Consider the following 18190-nt stretch of genomic DNA (forward strand, 5'->3'; position numbering starts at 1 on the left):
ACCATCGGCAGGCTTGAATCAAGTAAGATTTTTCTATAATTTCTTTGCGCATCTATGGATGGCTTGATTTTAACAATACAGCTATGTGTGTTGTGTTTAGAGAACATTGAAGAACATACAGTAGCAATTCTAATTTAATTTTCATTGTAGAATTGGTAACAACCAACAAGCTGACATCAACAGGGAGAGCATCATTTTGAGTTTATAACGTTGGTTTTATTCATCTTATTCAATGAGAGCAGGAATCTGCCAATTAAGATTAGCCTGTCATGTCACGGGTGCTTGCTCTGCATGTTAGCGGATGAAGGGATGCAGGGCGATAAACTTCTAACACAGAGATTCAGCCCTATTGACAGGTCAGGAAGCCACCGTGGTCACCGAGGGCTATTTGATGTGACATCTTTTTCACCTGGTCAGGTTAAAATAGAAGTTAGCGGCTAGTGTGATGCAATCACCACGCATCGCTGAAAGCTCCTGGGATTCTGGATAGAAACGGCAGCCAGCGAATGGACAGCGGAATGTGCTTTTCAGGTTAGTGCTTAGACAGACATCGCTGGGGACATGGACTAGGAATGGAATGGGTGGGGGTTGTTGCTTGATATCTATATCCTAGCAACTGAGTGGGTATGATACCATGTCCAGTTGTTGTCAGGGATTGGTCAGCATGTTGGCATTGACGCCGCCCCTTTGCTTGTGGGCTGTAGAAAGATTAAACCAAAATTAAAACATCCTCCACACTTGATTCACTCCTGTGCACTTGACCTTCTAGCACTTTAATCTGCCTCACAATTTCTTTTTTGTTTATGTTTTTCATGTTTTTCATTTATTTATAACTCCAGATCTGCTGTAATACATGTGCTTGGGCCACTTGCCGATAACCTTGACGACCTCAGTAAAGACCCCAGTCTGGCAGTATGACCTCTCCTTATGCAGCAGTACAATTCTGCCCAGAGCGAGCCTTTCAACGGTAAGACAGAAGCAACAGTTTGTGCCAATTTGTTGGCCAATTCTGAAAAGCCATTTTAAGGTCACCAGGTTTATCTTGACCACTTACTTGGGCATGCACACATGGTTTTATTTAGTTGCTTCATTTGTAAATGGATATGAGCACATTGCAAAGCAACATGTGGCTGTTTCTATGGTCCAGATCAGTGTGTTTCAGAAGAGTTGTTGTCTGGACTGAGACATGCTGGAGGTGCTAACAGTTATGTCTGGTTCTCCAGCTGCTGCCTGGCTATGATATTTATAGGTGTGCTGTTCTTATGGCGAAAGTCAGCGTTTTGTGCAGTTTAGGGTGAACTGTCTCAATACTCAGCCTGCTTGCTTGTTAGCTCTTCATGCACTCGCTACTGGACATTTGTTTTTGTGGGTCTGAACAGAGTTCAACTCTAAATACATCTGTATTAATAGCTAGGGATTCAATTCTCATGCTTGTATCCGTTAATGACGTTCTAATGTAGTATTCCATTTCAATGGAGTATTGGCACCTCTTTAAAAAGGCAATTTAAAATATTAATTTCCTATACTACATACATTTTCAAATGCCAGCTTTCCTTAGCTGCTTTGGATATAAATCTCTATATTAAATAGATTGTTATGGTTAAAAAGGTTATGTACAATGAACACCATCATATTTTATCTTTATCTAGTAATTCGGTATGATGACAATCACAGGGTAATGTGGAAGAATAAATGCTTTTCAATCTGTTCATGTGGGAGTACGCAATTTTTCAGGCCTGTAAAATTAGCAAAAATGTATTGTTTAAATGTAAAAAGGTTGTTACTCTGACACGTACATTTCAGGTGAAAGCCATGTAATTGGTACAGTCATGCTAAATTAGGTTTTTAGAAGAGACTAGTAGAGCTAGTTGTCACTTTCTGTAAAGGCACATAACGTAAAATCTTGGCTATTACGCTCTTTTCTTCCCTGAAAAATAAAAACTGCTCAGGAAAAACATGCAGGTCATTAGTGAGGCATGTTGTCACACTATATGAGGAAGGTTGCCACAATTGATTAAACATGAAATTTGCAAATATAAAATGCATTCATTTCATACAAAAGAAAGAATTTTGAAAAAAAGAAAAGTAAAACACATGGGACAACTTGACCCAGTAAAAGTGTTAGTTCAACTTGTCCTGAGCTGAAAGCACATAAGTTCAACATCTTGGTTAAAGGCTGCTTTAATAATAGTTTTGACACTTGCCTGAATGCCATGTGATTTTATTGTGTTCATTTTTTTTACCTAACAGCTAAGGCAAAAAATATGACATAATATTTCAAACCAACTTACAAAAGTACGGTTGGAGAAATCACACATGTTATTGGACATAGTTAATGTCATAAATCCCTTGTGACAACTTCCCTGTGTGACAACATGCGGTCTAACTTACCACTATATTGTTAGGTCTTAGCCCTTGAGCACATGTGGGTATACCTGCAGAGACGGTTGTTTTGAGACTAATCCAGCTCCTATCAGTAGGTCTAATCTACAAGAGAAGAGAAACAGATGTGTACCGATTAAAAATAACATCAACAGAGGTTCTCAAAATAAAATGAACATGCATTTCCATGCAAGTCAAGTACTCCAAATCACTTTTAACTGAATCATACAAAATTCGACTCAAATATTTTAAATAAAAAACAAACTTTGATTCTTAGACCCTAGAATGCTGAGAAGATTTCGTGATTGACCTACATTAAATTCCTCTTAAATTATATTTAGTTGCCAAACAGTTAAATCAAATTTTATCACACCTGTTTACTCTGGTATGCTTGAACACGGGATATTGAATGATTTTTTCCGTATTGGCAAGCTGGCATTCATTTCAAATGTCATTTCAAATGACACTCATTTTTAAACATACTTTTGAAAATGAATAAATTACAGGTGCAGAGTGAATTAAGTCAATATGAGATTGTCTAACTTTGCGACAGTTCACTCTTTTGCCACATTCAATCGAATTTGGGCATTGACAATAAAAGCACGCGTCTAAATGGAGGAAAAATCATGGGGCCACTATTCTTTTGTCTGAGCCACCATGTCCATCCTGCAGTCCCGGGTTTGAGGGATGAGGGAAGGGTCGGCAGATCCTTTTGAACGTTACCTGGCCTCTGATTAATGAAGATAGTGGAGAAGCCCCTCTCACTTGTCTCCCCAGATTTCAGGACTCTGTTTGTTTTGAGTGCATTTTCATCGCTGGATGTGCCCAACCTGTCAGGAGACAATGGGCAGCCCTGTTAAGCTGTGACTTTTGACCCTGTCCTGTCTGCGAGGGGCCTGGTCTGTGTTTAAGTGGACGCAGTGCAGCCTCTCCCTCAGGCAGAATGCATAACTCCCCCAGTAACCAGACACCCACCCACAGCTTCCAAAGAAGCTATACCACTAGAGATGAAACCAACCCTCCACATAGCCACAATGAAAAACTACACTTCACTATTGTCTCCAAGAAGTTTATGCTTTTTTTAAAGGTGAGCTAAGCCCTGAAATAATTTCATCTCAATCGTCTCACTAAAATCTCCTTTATGGTTTTTATTACCTGTAATGAGGATGAGAAGCATGGTTCCTTGGCTAAATTTGGGATGCGATGGCTGACATAATGACAGATGTGGCAGCCACCGTGGTAAAGCAGAATTCTTAACATGTTTAGGCTTTGGTTATTTGACGGAGAATGACAGAAACGTACATAGTATTCCTTCACTGCATGATTCCTGAATTACTCATTTTCAGGTTGCACTATTTGTTTTATCAGGCTTTGTAAGTGCTATTATTTTTTTTGTCTAGATGTTTAATTGATGAAACGGCCATTCCCATGTTAGCTGATGATGGATCAGAAATCTGCCCATAAACTTCACCTGTCATTTCTGTGGGTGTAAATCAAAGCTGGATATTTTCGCGCATGGGTGCTGCACCTTTTGTGGGACCATGATGTCATTCTTGGCTGAAAATCCCTTTCAACCATATTGTATTTCTAGCTACTATCTAGCATCCGTTCATCCATTGTTTTTGGACCTTTTGCCAAGAGTGCATCCTCTCTCAACTTTAATTGGATAATTCCCCTGGCAAAGGTTTTATGATGAAGATGATTATGATGATGATGATGATGATGATGTCATGACACCAGGGCTGTCAGCCAGGGATCTCAAACATGTCCTGTCGCAATGTGTGACCTGAGACAGCAGCCACTCAGCACCTGCTGGAGACCTATATAGTCCTCATGCTCTCACCAACCTGTAATGTTGACAATATTAAATGCAATAACATATCAATGAGAGAGAGAGAGAGAGAGAGAGAGAGAGAGAGAGAGAGAGAGAGAGAGAGAGAGAGAGAGAGAGAGAGAGAGAGAGAGAGAGAGAGACATGTAATCCCTATACAGACAGATGCTGGAACCTTGTGTAAGGTTATTAGCCACTACATTCTCTGACATAAGAGAAGTAGTATCTTGTTTTGTGGTTTCGTTGAGTGTGATAGCAAAAGCTAAATCTAAGCATACTGACAATTGTAGAGCCATTTAGCACTCTCAGAGCACTATAAATGAAACATAGTCTTCCATGATATATGATATAGATGACATACCCTATGACATAAACACTTTGCTTAAGTTGCTTCCGCTTCTTTATAGCTTGTCACTTCTTATTGTGTTGTTTATGCGCCTTTTTATAGATAATTAAAGAACATGGAAAATTAATTGAAGCTTAATTGTTGCCTCATATATTTAATACTTCCTTAATCACAATCAAAGGGTTAGTTCACCCCAAAATGAAAATTCTGTCATCATTTACTCACCCTCAAGTTGTTCCAAACCTGTATGAGTTTCTTTCTTCTGTTGAACACAAAAGAAGATATTTTTTTAAAGAATGTCGGTATAACCAAACATTTGACGGACCCCATTGATTTCCATCAGTAGGGGGAAAAACACTATAAGTGAATGGAGCCCATCAACTGTTTGATTACCCATATTCTTCAAAATATCTTTTTTTTGTGTTCAGTAGAAGAAATTCATACAGGTTTGGTACAACTTGAGGGTGGGTAAATGATGACAGATTTTTCATTTTTGGGTGAACTATTCCTTTAAATTTGATATTTTAAAATGATAATATTTTAATGTTAAATGTAATTTTTTCCAGATCTCAAAAATGAAAGATATTTTTTAGACTATTCGTTAGTTGTGATGCTTATTATTATTATCATTATATACATTTTTCATTTACAGTATTTTGACAATATAGTGTTGAATTTTAATACATTCCTGAACGAAATCTTAAGACCGGGGGAAACATTACCAGTATTTGCATTTCACGCTGGTGGATTGTTACCGGGTTGTAAGTACTGCTTCAAAATGCCAAAAGAAGAAACAGGAGCAAGAGACAAAAAATATAGAGAAGGCAATTTATTGAAAACTGTATTTAATCTCAAACAGGCTGTTCATCAGCGGATCAAAAAAAATCTACAACAGAACTAAAAGTGTCAAAAAAGGACTCAGTAGTGAGTAGCCCCACCGTTCTTGGTGATCACTCAAACACTCGTTTCAGCATGCTTGATGGGACTGTTTCCAGGAGGTTGGTGGGAACGTTGCTCCATGTGGTGAAGATGGCTTCACGAAGGGCATCCACGGTCTGGAACTGTCGTCCGTTTTTGTAAACTTCCCTTGCCATCCATCCCCAAAGGTTCTCAATGGGATTTAGATCAGGGGAACACGCAGGATGGTCCAAAAGAGCGACGTTATTCTCCTGGAAGAAGTCCTTCGTCAGGCAGGCGTTGTGATCTGCAGTGTTGTCCTGTTGAAAGACCCAGTCATTACTGCACAGATGAGGGCCCTCAGTCAAGAGGGATGCCCACTGCAACATGTCCAGAGCCAGCCGCCGTTTGACGCCCCTGCACAACCTGAAGCTCCATTTTCCCATTGAAGGATAAAGCACCCCAGATCATGATGGAGCCTCCTCCACTGTGCCGTGTAGAAAACATCTACGGTGGGATCGTAACGTTGGCAGTAACGTTGGAAGCCATCAGGACTGTCCAGGCAAAAAAATGTTCTCATCAGAAAATAAGACTTTCTTCCACCTTTCAATGTCCCATGTTTGGTGCGCCCTTGCAAATTCCATATGGGCAAGTTTGTGGCGTGTGAGGAGATGTGGCCTTTGAAGACATTTTTTGTTCTTTAAGCCCTTCTCTCACAGATGACGTCTTATGGTTATTGGGCTGCAGTCAGCAAAGCCAGTAATGGCGTTAATTTGGGTTGAGGATCGACCTGTGTCTTCACGGACAACCGTGAACAAGGCTCAGTGCAGATGACATTTTTACGGGTCTAGCACTTGACTTCTTTGTCCCATAACTCTCAGGATCTTTTAAGAAATGTAAAATGACTGTCTTACTGCGTCCAACCTCGGCAGCGATGGCGCGTTGCAAAAGGCCTGGCTTGTGCAGGTCAACAATCCTGCCACGTTCAAAGAGAAAAAGCCTTTTTACGTTTGCCATCAGGAGATCATGACAGTGTGACTGCCTGAAGGACAATGACATGAAAGCCATATTTTTGTGCAGATTTGACCTTTTTAAGGCTATGGTCTTAAACTTTTGATCAGCTGATGAACAGCCTGTTTTGGTTTAAATGCAGTTTTCAATAAATTGCCTATACTCTATATTTTGTGTCTCTTGCTCCTGTTTCTTCTTTTGGCATTTTGAAGCAGTACTTACAACCCGTTAACGATCCACCAGCGCGAAATGCGAATACTGGTAATGTTTCCCCCGGTCTTACGATTTTGTCCAGGAGTGTATTGTCTATTTATTTGCATATGGGATCTGTCAGAATCCGTGTATCCTTACTGGGGGTTACATTTTTTTTTTTTTAACAGAAAAACAAAAAACAAAAGTAAATCAACTAATACTAAAAAAATATTACCTACAGTGATATCGTGACGCTGCTTTTTTTTTATGATAGCACAATCTAACTCTGCAAGAAATAGAGAATGATAGCAAAATTAATTTTATAAAAATAATTTTGTGTCTGCATCTTTTTATTTTGATAACCAGATGCATGTTTTTTCTAGGAGGCTACATTTTTGTAAAAAAAAAAAAAAAAAAAAAAATCATCTCAATATCACACCCAGTTCTGCTGTGCAAGATCCCACCCATTTTATAAAAATGATGTATAATAAATATTCTGAAGTACCTTCTCTTTGATTGTACTTGTAATGGGTGACGGATTCATTAATATAACTAACAATATGAATAGCTGTCAGTAAGTTAGGGCCCAGCTTTCATTTGGATTTACTTACTCCCTTAAAAGCCCCTCAGACTGTTCAGGTTGACAGTGTAAAATGTAGAGGGGTTTAGATTTTTATCTTACAATGGGAGGTAGGAATGCTGAGGTATGGACCTATGGACGCACTGTGACAATTGACGCATTGGGCTTGGCATTTGTGTGTCTTCCAGTGTGCCAAATGACAATATCCATGAGGCTTAAAGCAAACATTAATGAAAAAGCTTTTATCCCCAGTGACAGGCCTGGCAGCACACCGTTGTCCCAGTAATTCAACTCTAGCATTCACTTTGTGCCACACCTCTTCAGCTGAACAAAGACTTTTAAAAAAAAAGGTGTATACCCTGCGTTTCTTCTGAAGTGCTATGTTTGGGGAGCCCATGGAAAGAAAAGGGAAAAGAAGAATTTCTTCATGCTATTGAAGCTGAATTCCAAATGCTGCTTTTGCCCCTCCCATTTCCCCTCCTTTAGGAAATAGATATAGTTTTATTAATAAATAAGATTAAAAGATATAAATACATACTATACTCTTTTGTGTTCCACAGAATAAAACAATGCACACAGGATTTCGCAATTATCCCTTTTAAGAAACACTAATTTTTAAACACCATATTTATTAAGTTAAGTTTTTTACTAGTTCGTCATATCAAATTCATACAAATGTATTATGTAAAAAGGCTTTGTGATGCTAGGCAGAACAAATAGTCCTACTGTAAAAGGAAGTTTCTCTTAAAAGGCTGGTATCGAAGTGTCACTTTACAGTGATATCAAAGAATAGTGTTGCTTTGTATCTCTGCCTAGGATACAGTAATTTGACATCCTTCGACCTAAAAAGCATTCAGCATTTATTAGGCATGCCTACATAGCTTAGTATATTAATATCTCCCCACCGCACAGAATGTAGGGGAATTCCGCCCCACACCCGAGTGCCAACGTTAGATTATGGGTTGACACCCCAACACACACACACACACACACACACACACACACACTCACACACAGATATATACATTTACTACCTTCAACCCCCATCCACAGCCTAGCCCAGTTCAGCCACACACATTCCGAATACTGCATAGCGGTGGTGTTGCTATCATATAGACAGCGAAGGGGAATTCCGCTCTGCTTGGTCCTCAGCGTGGGCTGCTCCTCAGAAGGAACAATGAGACGCCGGGCTCTGGCTTGGTGTCATATTTCAGATAGAGAGGGTAGTCGTGTTTTCACTGACAGTCTTATTCTCTCTACTGCTCCTGAATGTCATGTTAACACTGGTTATTGGTGTTGCTTTAGACAGGCACAGAGCATGGCCTTTGTGGCGGGAGAGGTAATTAAGAATGAGTTGTGTTTTTACATCCTGAAGAAGTGCAGTGACTTCTCACCACCATTAAGGCAATAACCGGGGCCGGTTTTCTGCTAGGCATGTGCCTATGCTCGCAGGTCCAGGGAGGCCCAATTACAATAAAGGAGAAATAATATATTTGTTATTATTATTATTTCAGTGTAATGCCAAACTCTGTAAGACAATTACTTTATAAACTAACTAATCATCAGGTCTTGTATCTCCATAATTTTTTTTTATTTTTTATAAATCATTACTATTGGTAACCCTTTATATCTGTCTGTGGGTTTTGCAAATATTTAACCAATGAAAAGTATAAAAACAGCTTGTGACTAAACGTTGTAACTCCATTGGCTCCTCAATCTGTCGGTAAAAACCTCATAACTCCACCCCGCCTCAATCTTGAATGAAGTGCCGCACACATTTTGGTTGACCATCATTGCAGAAGTGAGATTTTGGACAAATAATAATAATAATAAAAAACTAAGTACACACGTAGCTACAGCTGCAATACATTTCATAACCTGTAAGTTGACGAAAGCATAATGCAATGCACTCACTGCCTCAGATGTGGCCATTCTAATGACTGAGGAAAAAACAGGACATTCGTTGATCAAAAACTTGGAAACTTGATTTGAGCTTGATTTTGGTAAATGTTTATATAATGACACAGACAAGTAGGTTGTATGATCATATGTAAAGCTACAATATCAACTTTTGACAACTTTTCCTGAAAAGTAGCAGTATTGGAGGTTTGCGGGCCAGGGGGTCCCACATAAGGTAAATCTGGCCCTGGCAATAATGGATACTGTATCAGTTTACTAAATGAAATTTGAGTTCAAGTCATTTGTTACTTTAATTAGCGGTGATTGCAAAGACGAACTATTACTGCTTCTCATACTTGGGATAAAGGATGTTCATAACTGATATTCGTAAATAATCATTTTCTTTTTTGTCAGGTGTACATATGAAAATATGACATAAATATGGAGTAGGCTCTTGTAAGTAACCAAAAAAATGCCTGGCAACACCCATATCAACATTCTTGCAAACACCCACAACAAACCCCTGGAAGTGACTTTAGCATGGATAAAAAAAACACTCTTTCTCTTTCTTCAGAAAGTTTTAGTTTAATTAGTTTAATACAATGTAAGTGTATCCACAATTTGTATGAGGACACACATTTTGAGTTAACTTTTGTTTCCATCTCTCTAGATTGAGAGAACCTGCAGCAGCTTGTCTCTCATGGGCTGAAGGTTCTTTCCTGACCTCCATGTCACAGGGCCAGGGCTCTCAGGGTACAGATATCCTCGGACAAGACGTCCTCAACCAGCTACTGGAGATGCTGGACCAGTGAGTTATGAAGTACCTTATAAATTCACTTGTACTTTAATACATAATACAGTTACACACTTTACTTAAAGCCTTTATATATTGCATTATAAAAGTGTTTTAATGCATTAATTATGCCTTTATAATGCATTGAATGGTCTCGTGATTAATTGTAACCACAATTATAAGACTTATCTATTCATTGTAACACTTTTAGAAAATATAATGCATTAAAACATGACACACAACCAATTTCAGATGTAACAAGGAATCTGCAAATATTTATGCAAAATATTTAATACAATATAATAAATACAACTATTTATGTAAAATATGTAATCATGCTTTATAAAGTTCATTATGAGTGCCTTTATAATGCCTTATACATAAAGACTTTAAGTGTTACCCGTTATACTTAAAAGCAGTCACACCCACTTATTGGCTAAATGATATGACATTTTATTTAACTTAGACTTTATAAATAAAGAAATGAATACTATAACATTATCTACTCATTTCACAAGTAATCAGTCCATTTGCTGGTCTCCGTTCCAGGTCTGCACTACATTCAATGCAGCCTATCGAGCTGAACTTCTCTGAGGGCTCTGCAGTCGGATCAGCATCCAATACTATACAGATTAGCATGGACTGCATCACGATGCATGGGCCTGAGGAGCCCCTTACAGTGAGTACTTCATTTCACTAAACACACAGCTCTTCACACTTAAATTTGCACAGTTCAAAACTACACCAAGTTTAATCAAACAACAATTTCACTTATCTGAAGGATATTGCTGTGTCATTAATATCTGAGCAGTTACCGTGGGACCATGTTCTTGACACATTTCAAGATGTCAGATGATGTAAAATGCAAGTGCTGATCTTCTCGAATGCATATCTAAGCTTCAAATATGGGAATATTCGTTTTAATTAAGCGTTTAATTTTTTTAAAGGAGTAGCTCAAAATATCACCCAAATATATACCATCTATTATCGGTAATATAATAGTGATGCCTCTATTGGAGTATGTTGTTGAATATTCTGTAATTTCACATTTTAAAATAAACAAAGCCAATAATACAAAATATTTAATAATCTTTTCAATACTTGGCTTATTTTCCTACTACTTGTAGTACTGAAGAATTTAATTGTTGAATTCATCTAAAATCCCCCGCAAAGTTTAAAACAAATGTACATGGGGATTTTTTTAAAACCTCCCACTGAATGGTCTCAGACAGGCTGTTTTTGATGGAAGCAATAGATAATTAGCTTTTTTCATACCATCAGAAGAATTTCTGTATTTTTTGCCAAATAGTTTTAGCTCCTTTTTTGTTTGAGTGTGTGTTTTTATTTAAATGTAATATTGAACTTCAGCCAACTATTTTTTGAATACACACATGAATTTCTTAAGCAGAGAAACCTAATTATTTGATCACATATGAAACTTGGTTTTGTTTATTGTGATCACTCAAGTGAATAATTTCAGTAGTGGGGAATTTAGTGGTAAGCCCCAGCAAAAACAGTTAACTTACACTTGCATGTGGGGGTGTTACTGTTTTTTGGGGGTGTTATGGGTTTTCCCTGGTCATTCTGGATAGTTTTGGTGGCAACAAATTCAAAAGAGATGTCCAGGTCCGGATGAACAGCGCTAAATATAAAAGTCCTGATGACGATAGCCTTGCTTTGCTACAATGGCACATCCGATCTGAAGTGCTTCAGATGTAGCATTGTGTCATGTAAATTAAACGATTTTTGAATGATCATAAAAAAGGGACTGAATTGGATCAATGAATTATGAAGATGGAGATTTACAACAACACTACACATCAGACAATTTCTTCTTTGGTGTAAGTTATCTTTTTTCCCCCACTTTATACTCTGAATAAGATCTGTTTCTAGTTCACACTATTCAAGTTTTCTTTTCTTTTATAAAATGTAAATCTTGTATAAATTAGTTAGTGAACTTTAACACTGTTTAACAACTGTTCATTTGCATAAAGTCGCAATCGCATAAATTGATGTATCCCTCGGGCAGATTCTATCAACACGTATGGCTCTAACATAGTGTTTATACAAAACAGAAGAGCATGTGGAAAGTTTGACATTAAGTGTATGACCTGACGCTGAGGCCTTGTAGATTTTCTCTGGGCGCACAGGAGAGTTAGGTGGTTGTGGTTCCCCTCCCAGCAGAGGAATGTAGTTGTCCGGTAGTAAAGATGGGGAAAAAAGGGAGAGACAGAAAAACGCGTTGCCTCTCTGGCCCTGAGGGATTATCTTTTCTCTTGATCTGGTGATTAATACCCCCCATACAACACCACCCGCCCCCATTTTCCTCGCAGTAAATATCGGGTGTGGTGCGCAGCATGGCACGCTAACACTCCGTCCCTTGCCAGCTAGCATTCATGTTGATCGAAAAGGTGGAAACTGTGGAAACCTGCCAATGGCCAAATAAACTTTTGAAGAACAAACTTTTAATGAAAGACAGCAGTGGGCATTATAGGGATAGTTCACCCAAAAATGAAAATCGTCATCTTTTACTCACCCTCATGTTGTTCCACACCTGTATGACTTTCTTTCTTCTGTGGATATCTTGAACAACGTTGGTGTCCAAACAACATTGGACAGAATTTCTTTTTGGATGAACTATCCCCTGTAATAACCAGCTTATGATTGATCTGTGAACTATTTCACCAAAAGAACAAGAATTAAGGAAAAGGTTTGCCGCCCTTCATTAATTATCAAATGATGTGCACTGTTTAGCGCCCTCAGGGTCCTCGGTGTAAAGCCCTTTTTTAATCTGAAATTGCTCTTTCTTTTGGGGGTGTGCTTTCTCTGTAGCTGCAGGGCAATAATTTAGTGCAGCACCTGCCGCTCTGAGTAACTGAGGCTTGCGTCCTATTCTTTCTGTGTGAGATCGGGGATAGGGGAGGAGAAGGAGCGCGAGAGAGAGAGGTGTCGAGTCAGGTAGAATGGAGGAATGTGACAGAGGAAAGGTTGTGTCCTGACATCCAAGATGGAGCAGTTACTCAGCTAAACGTGGTGAACTCAGAGCTGGTATTTTTGTAGCCGATGAAATAGCCAAAGAATAGGACCCAACATGTTTAATATTAAATGTGCCATTATTTAAAATTCACCTTTTTTCAATGACAACAGTAAACAAAACTATTTGCTTCTGTATAATGATGTATCCACGTTGTTGTCCATGATGACTGCCATATAGGCCAGTGCAAAAGAAACATAAATTACCGTGTGAACCTTTTAAGAGTTATTTTCTACAACAGTTCATGTTTTAGATTTGTTAGTCAAGTCAAGTCATCTTCATTTATATAGCGCTTTTAACAATGGAGATTGTTTCAAAGCAGCTTTGAAAGCAGCTTTTTAAGTTACAACCCTCACTAATCAGTACTAGATCAGTAATTATTGTTTTTTCTTCCACTTTTCCATTAGAAGTTGTATTTTTTTCACATATTGTTATTAAAATTAAATTATATTTAAATAAATTAAAAGAGATTATGGTCAACCACATTTGAGTGCATGGTCATGTAAACTACCGTTCAAAAGTTTGGAGCCAGTAAGTTGTTTTTGTACGTTTTTTTTTTTTTTTGCTGATTGTTGATACTGTTTGATACAGTAATCTTAGACTAAACTTAGTTATTTGTAATATAATAATGTTAAATTGATAAGATTAACAATCTTATTAACATTCGATTTTTAGTGTAAAAACAGTAATATTGTGAAATATTAGCCTATTGCAATTTAAAATGTATATATATATATATAAATTTATATAATACTGTATAAATTTATTTACATATACATTTTATATCATTATAAATATCTTTACTGTCACCTTTGATCCATTTAGTGCAACCTTGCTGAAAATAAAAATCAGTCTTTGAACTGGTGAAGCTGTTTGTTTTGTTAAACTTTAATTTAGAGAATAATTTAATGAACAATTAATCTCCTTGGGGTGTGTAAATAACAACTTATCATAGTAAGTTACTTTTCAGTTACCCTAGTGAAAAAAACTATAAAGTTTATTTAAAATGTATTAAAAAATGTTATGTAAATATATTTAAAATACGCTTATTTCATACTAAGTATAGTACAAAACCACTAACATATTCACTGCCATATCGCTTGAGACTTACTGAAATAAATATTATAATTTAACTTTATTTGGAGTACTTCTTTATTGCACAATGCACATTGCACGTGTCTTAATATTAAGCCTAAAATATGTTTTGATATCACTACTGTAAGGATAGTATGATCTCTGTATAATAAATTTATCTTTAAATGCAAGATATTTAAAGTGTACGTAAAGTATACTTGCAATAGTTTCACTTTAGCACAATCAAATATACAAGTACATAAATATGTAAATGTATTTGTAGTATACTTAGCATAAAATGAATGTATTTCGAATACATTTTGGTATATTTATTTTTCACTAGGGGACAGAAAACTAAATAATATGTATAAAGTTGTATCTGTTTTGTGTGGATGACACACAGAACTTGCATATAAAGACTCCAGTCGGAGGTAGATTTAAGCATCACGGCAGTAACGAGTTTCCGCAACAGTTACAAACCACTATGCTTTTTTGGTCCCATCAAATGTCATAGCCAATCTAACCACCAATATCAATCTAAGCAAAGTTACACATTAACAGGTTCTATATTTTGCAAACTGCTTCAAATAGGAGCATTGGCGGGCAGAGGTGTAGTGGTAAAAAAAAGAGGTGGGTAAACTATAAATTCTGGTGGACCACGACGTGGTCACCCGGTAAGGTGGGCCACTGCCTACCGGTGTATGTGTATCTCCTGATGACATTGCTATAGGGAGGGCTCGACATTAAGCCCTTTCATACGCTTAATCTGTCATTCACTTGTCCGAGTAGCTACAAAAGTTTCTCGTCCGGATTTTTTTTTTTTTTGTGTGTTAATTTATTCTGAAACAATATTCTCATCAGTGTTCAATCAGCTTTGATATTTAAATCGGCATATTGTAGCTAATATCTGCACCTTTAACCTCTTAAGGCCCAAGCTGATTTTTTACATGCATTTTTTTATTCTCTTTGCTATTTGGGCTTATTGGAACCTAATTAGAATAAAAACTAAGAATCATCTTTTGATATGATGTACTTTTAGAGAAAAATGATGTCCACATATGTGGACTCATGGTCCGAATTTCCATAAAACACAATAAAGTCACCTTTGTGTAATAGAATGAAAAACCCTTTATTTCTGCCTTGAACACAGCAGTTTTTTTCCTGACTGTTTTTTAATGTATTAATAACACATACACACATATTTTTTAACATGTTTTGACTATCAGAGAGTAAAAACAACATGGAAACATTGCAATATTTAAAAATGTATACGATGGTTAATAGGGAGCCAATGCAATGTTGACATAACCGGGCAATATGGTCATACTTCCTGGTTCTGGTAAGAACTCTAGTGGCTGCGTTTTGAACCAGCTGAGGTTTGTTTATTAAGCGTGCAGGGCAACCACCCAGTAGAGCATTACAATGATCTAGCCTTGATGTAATGAACTAACTGTTCCACATTTTTCATTGAAAGCACATGACGTAATTTAAATTTTTTAGTTTTAAAGTTGGTAATTGCTAGTCATCCAGTTTTTATATCAGCAATGCATTAGGTTTTTCTGTATTGGCAAGTTTCGTCGGGGCGTGAAGAAATATACAGCTGAGTATCATCAGCATAACAGTGAAAACTAATGCCATGCTTCCTAATGATATCTCCCAAGGGGAGCATGTATAGAGTGAACAGCAACGGTCCTAGTACTGAGCCTTCTGCCTTGTGGTACACCATACTGAACTTGTGATCAATAAGACATCTCTAAGGGATCATCGTTATCAGACACATCCAAATCTGTGTTATCTCCATCAATTAACCCAAAGTAGCTCCAATGCTCTTTGCACAGAAAAACGCTCTGGAAATAAAAACATGATAAAATCAAATACAAATTAATTTAATTTATGTAGGTTTGCATTATTTATTTGTTATTTATTCCAATGGGATAATATACAAGCTAATTTACATGTGCACATTTTTACTAGCATATTACATTTTTACTAACATTTTCAACCCTAATTTTCAACAACTAATTTAACTATGTACGTATGTATTTAGTGATTTAATTGTTATTTATGTCATTGGGACCATGTGCACCTTTTTAGCTGCATCAGAGCTAGCTTTTTTCCCATTTTATGTTTGTGCATGTTTACTAGCATATTAGCTGTTTCGAGGAGCTTCAGTCCATAAGTACACATACGTGTACTTCATGTTTAGCGACCTACAAAGTTGGTAGTTTTGCACTTTTTTTTCAAATTTGCATGTCATGACAAATATACAAGGCTTTTATAAATATCTAAATCAGAATAAGCCATGAAATATGACAGAACTTCTTAACTGGTCGACGTTTGTGTATGGAGCTACCACTTGAATCTTTCCTTGTGTTTGCCGCCATTTTGAATTTTGACCATAGTGTGTTATACATTTCTGACACTACCAGATGGCAGTATAAGTACCCCCATACGTGTCCATAACACCACCAATTCAGCAGTGAACACAATTGTGGACATAAGAGCAAAAATGTGCTGTCCACGTATGTGGCCACTAAGCCCTAGGAGGGCATCCCCTCCCCCAATCTTATATATATATATGCTTCATCTTTCATTTTAAATTCCTAAATTTGATCAATAAATTCAATTATTTCGAATAATAAGACACTATAGGGCTGATCAAATTAAATCATTTACACTGAAAAATTACAATTGCATAAAATGTTATGAAATTGATTTAAATTTACAAATAAGAAACGTTAGAAAGAATGATCTACTTAAACATAACACGAAACCGCCAGTAGGTGGCGGCAGGCGACCGTCTTAATGAGTGATTCATTGATTCATTCATTCAAACGATTTGTTCAAACGGCTGATTCATTCAAGATTGAGACAGATGTTTCCGAATGGGTCGTTGAATCTTTGACTCAATCGATTCGTTCAAAATGCTGAATCATTCAGTAATGAAAACAGGTTGAGTGTTTCTGTGAGATGCGCCGTGGTTCTGCTTTGATTTTTGTTTGGAACTATTTTCGCTGCTGAAACAACAAAAACAGCCAATATTGCATCTAAAATGTAAGTGACTTAATTTTAACTGTTTATTGAACTGTTGTAGGAAACCAATGTCACATTTTCAATCGTGATGGTGTTCAGGAAAAATAATTGAGGTTGCTTAACATATGTTAAAAATATAAAAACTCCACATTTAGATTTTTTATAGGGAGTAGGCCTATGTTGTTAACTGAGTGTGTGTGTGTGCGCTCATTTGTGTAGATGTCTCCTCGAGAGGCTGCGCGAGCGTCAACAGCGCAACCTTACCGTCAGTAAAAGTCAACAACACTGACAGTAATGCAAGCGCAATATGAAAGAGTTCGTCTTAGGTTTAACAACCTATGAAACTTATAAGCTTGTATGTAAGCTTATTTTATAGCTATTTAGAGGTGGAGAAACGCAATTTAGAGGTGGATAAACGCACTTTGGAGGTGGGTAAACGCTGTTTCCGAATATTGGGAGGTGCGTAAACGGCGTTTACGTGCGTTTAGCCTCCACTACATCCCTGTTGGCGGGAGAGAATGGCTGTCCATTGAGTACATTTTTTTTTGTCTGGGTGTTGCTGATCAGCAAGAATTCAACATAATCTATCCCTTGGCATGAATACATTGAAGGTGGTGAGGCAATGGTTTGTTTAGGCTGTGTTGTGTCCTAGCCCTTGATTAGTCATTTGTAGTTTTCTTTTCAAGTAGAGCCTGACTCAGCATTAGGCAGGAACACATAATGAAGGCGTGCTTCCTTACCGCAATCCATGCATTCTGTAGCTACTGTTTGCTTGTCTGAAATGTTTTTTTTATTATTATTATTTAAAATTGTGATTTATAAAATCACATTTTTACTGATTATAAAATAAGTCGCTTTCATGTTCCCCATTTTATTAATGTTATTTAATACATTTTATTTATTGTGGTGGTTTTCATAGTGCTGATGAATTTCCTGTTCAGATGATCAAAGTCCTTACAGTTGTTCTTCTACTATATATATATATATATACACTCTTTTCAATTTTGAGATTTAATTCCACAGTTTAAATCACGACTGCTAAATCACTCCTGACTCGTCACCCCACCAGTTTGCCTCAAGCGAAATTAAAAAGTACTGCCTTGTAAACATTAGCATTT

At 37.1% G+C, this 18190-nt stretch overlaps 1 protein-coding gene and 1 long non-coding RNA gene across 8 annotated transcripts in view; one reads left to right on the top strand and one right to left on the bottom strand.

Moving 5' to 3' along the window:
- Window positions 1–220: 220 nt before the first annotated feature.
- On the bottom strand, window positions 221–3290 carry LOC130081314 (uncharacterized). Its single transcript, XR_008806714.1, has 3 exons — window positions 3106–3290; window positions 2392–2487; window positions 221–698 (listed from the first exon to the last, which is right to left on the bottom strand). It is a non-coding gene; the product is annotated as an uncharacterized LOC130081314 (long non-coding RNA).
- Window positions 738–18190, top strand: part of tp63 (tumor protein p63) — a 46305-nt gene continuing 28852 nt past the window's right edge. For 2 of the 7 annotated variants that reach the window (XM_056246341.1, XM_056246343.1), the window contains exons 1-3: window positions 743–967; window positions 9809–9946; window positions 10481–10610. In XM_056246341.1, the coding sequence (XP_056102316.1) occupies window positions 915–967; window positions 9809–9946; window positions 10481–10610 (321 nt within the window). In that variant the 5' untranslated portion in view covers window positions 743–914. Of the gene's footprint in view, window positions 968–9808; window positions 9947–10480; window positions 10611–18190 lie in introns of all 7 variants that reach the window. The other 5 variants (XM_056246348.1, XM_056246347.1, XM_056246344.1 and 2 more) reach the window with 5 other exon arrangements.

The sequence above is a fragment of the Rhinichthys klamathensis genome, unplaced genomic scaffold, assembly GCF_029890125.1.
Source record: "Rhinichthys klamathensis goyatoka isolate OS25496 unplaced genomic scaffold, OSU_Roscu_1.1 h1tg000036l_1, whole genome shotgun sequence".
Taxonomy (NCBI): domain Eukaryota; kingdom Metazoa; phylum Chordata; class Actinopteri; order Cypriniformes; family Leuciscidae; genus Rhinichthys; species Rhinichthys klamathensis.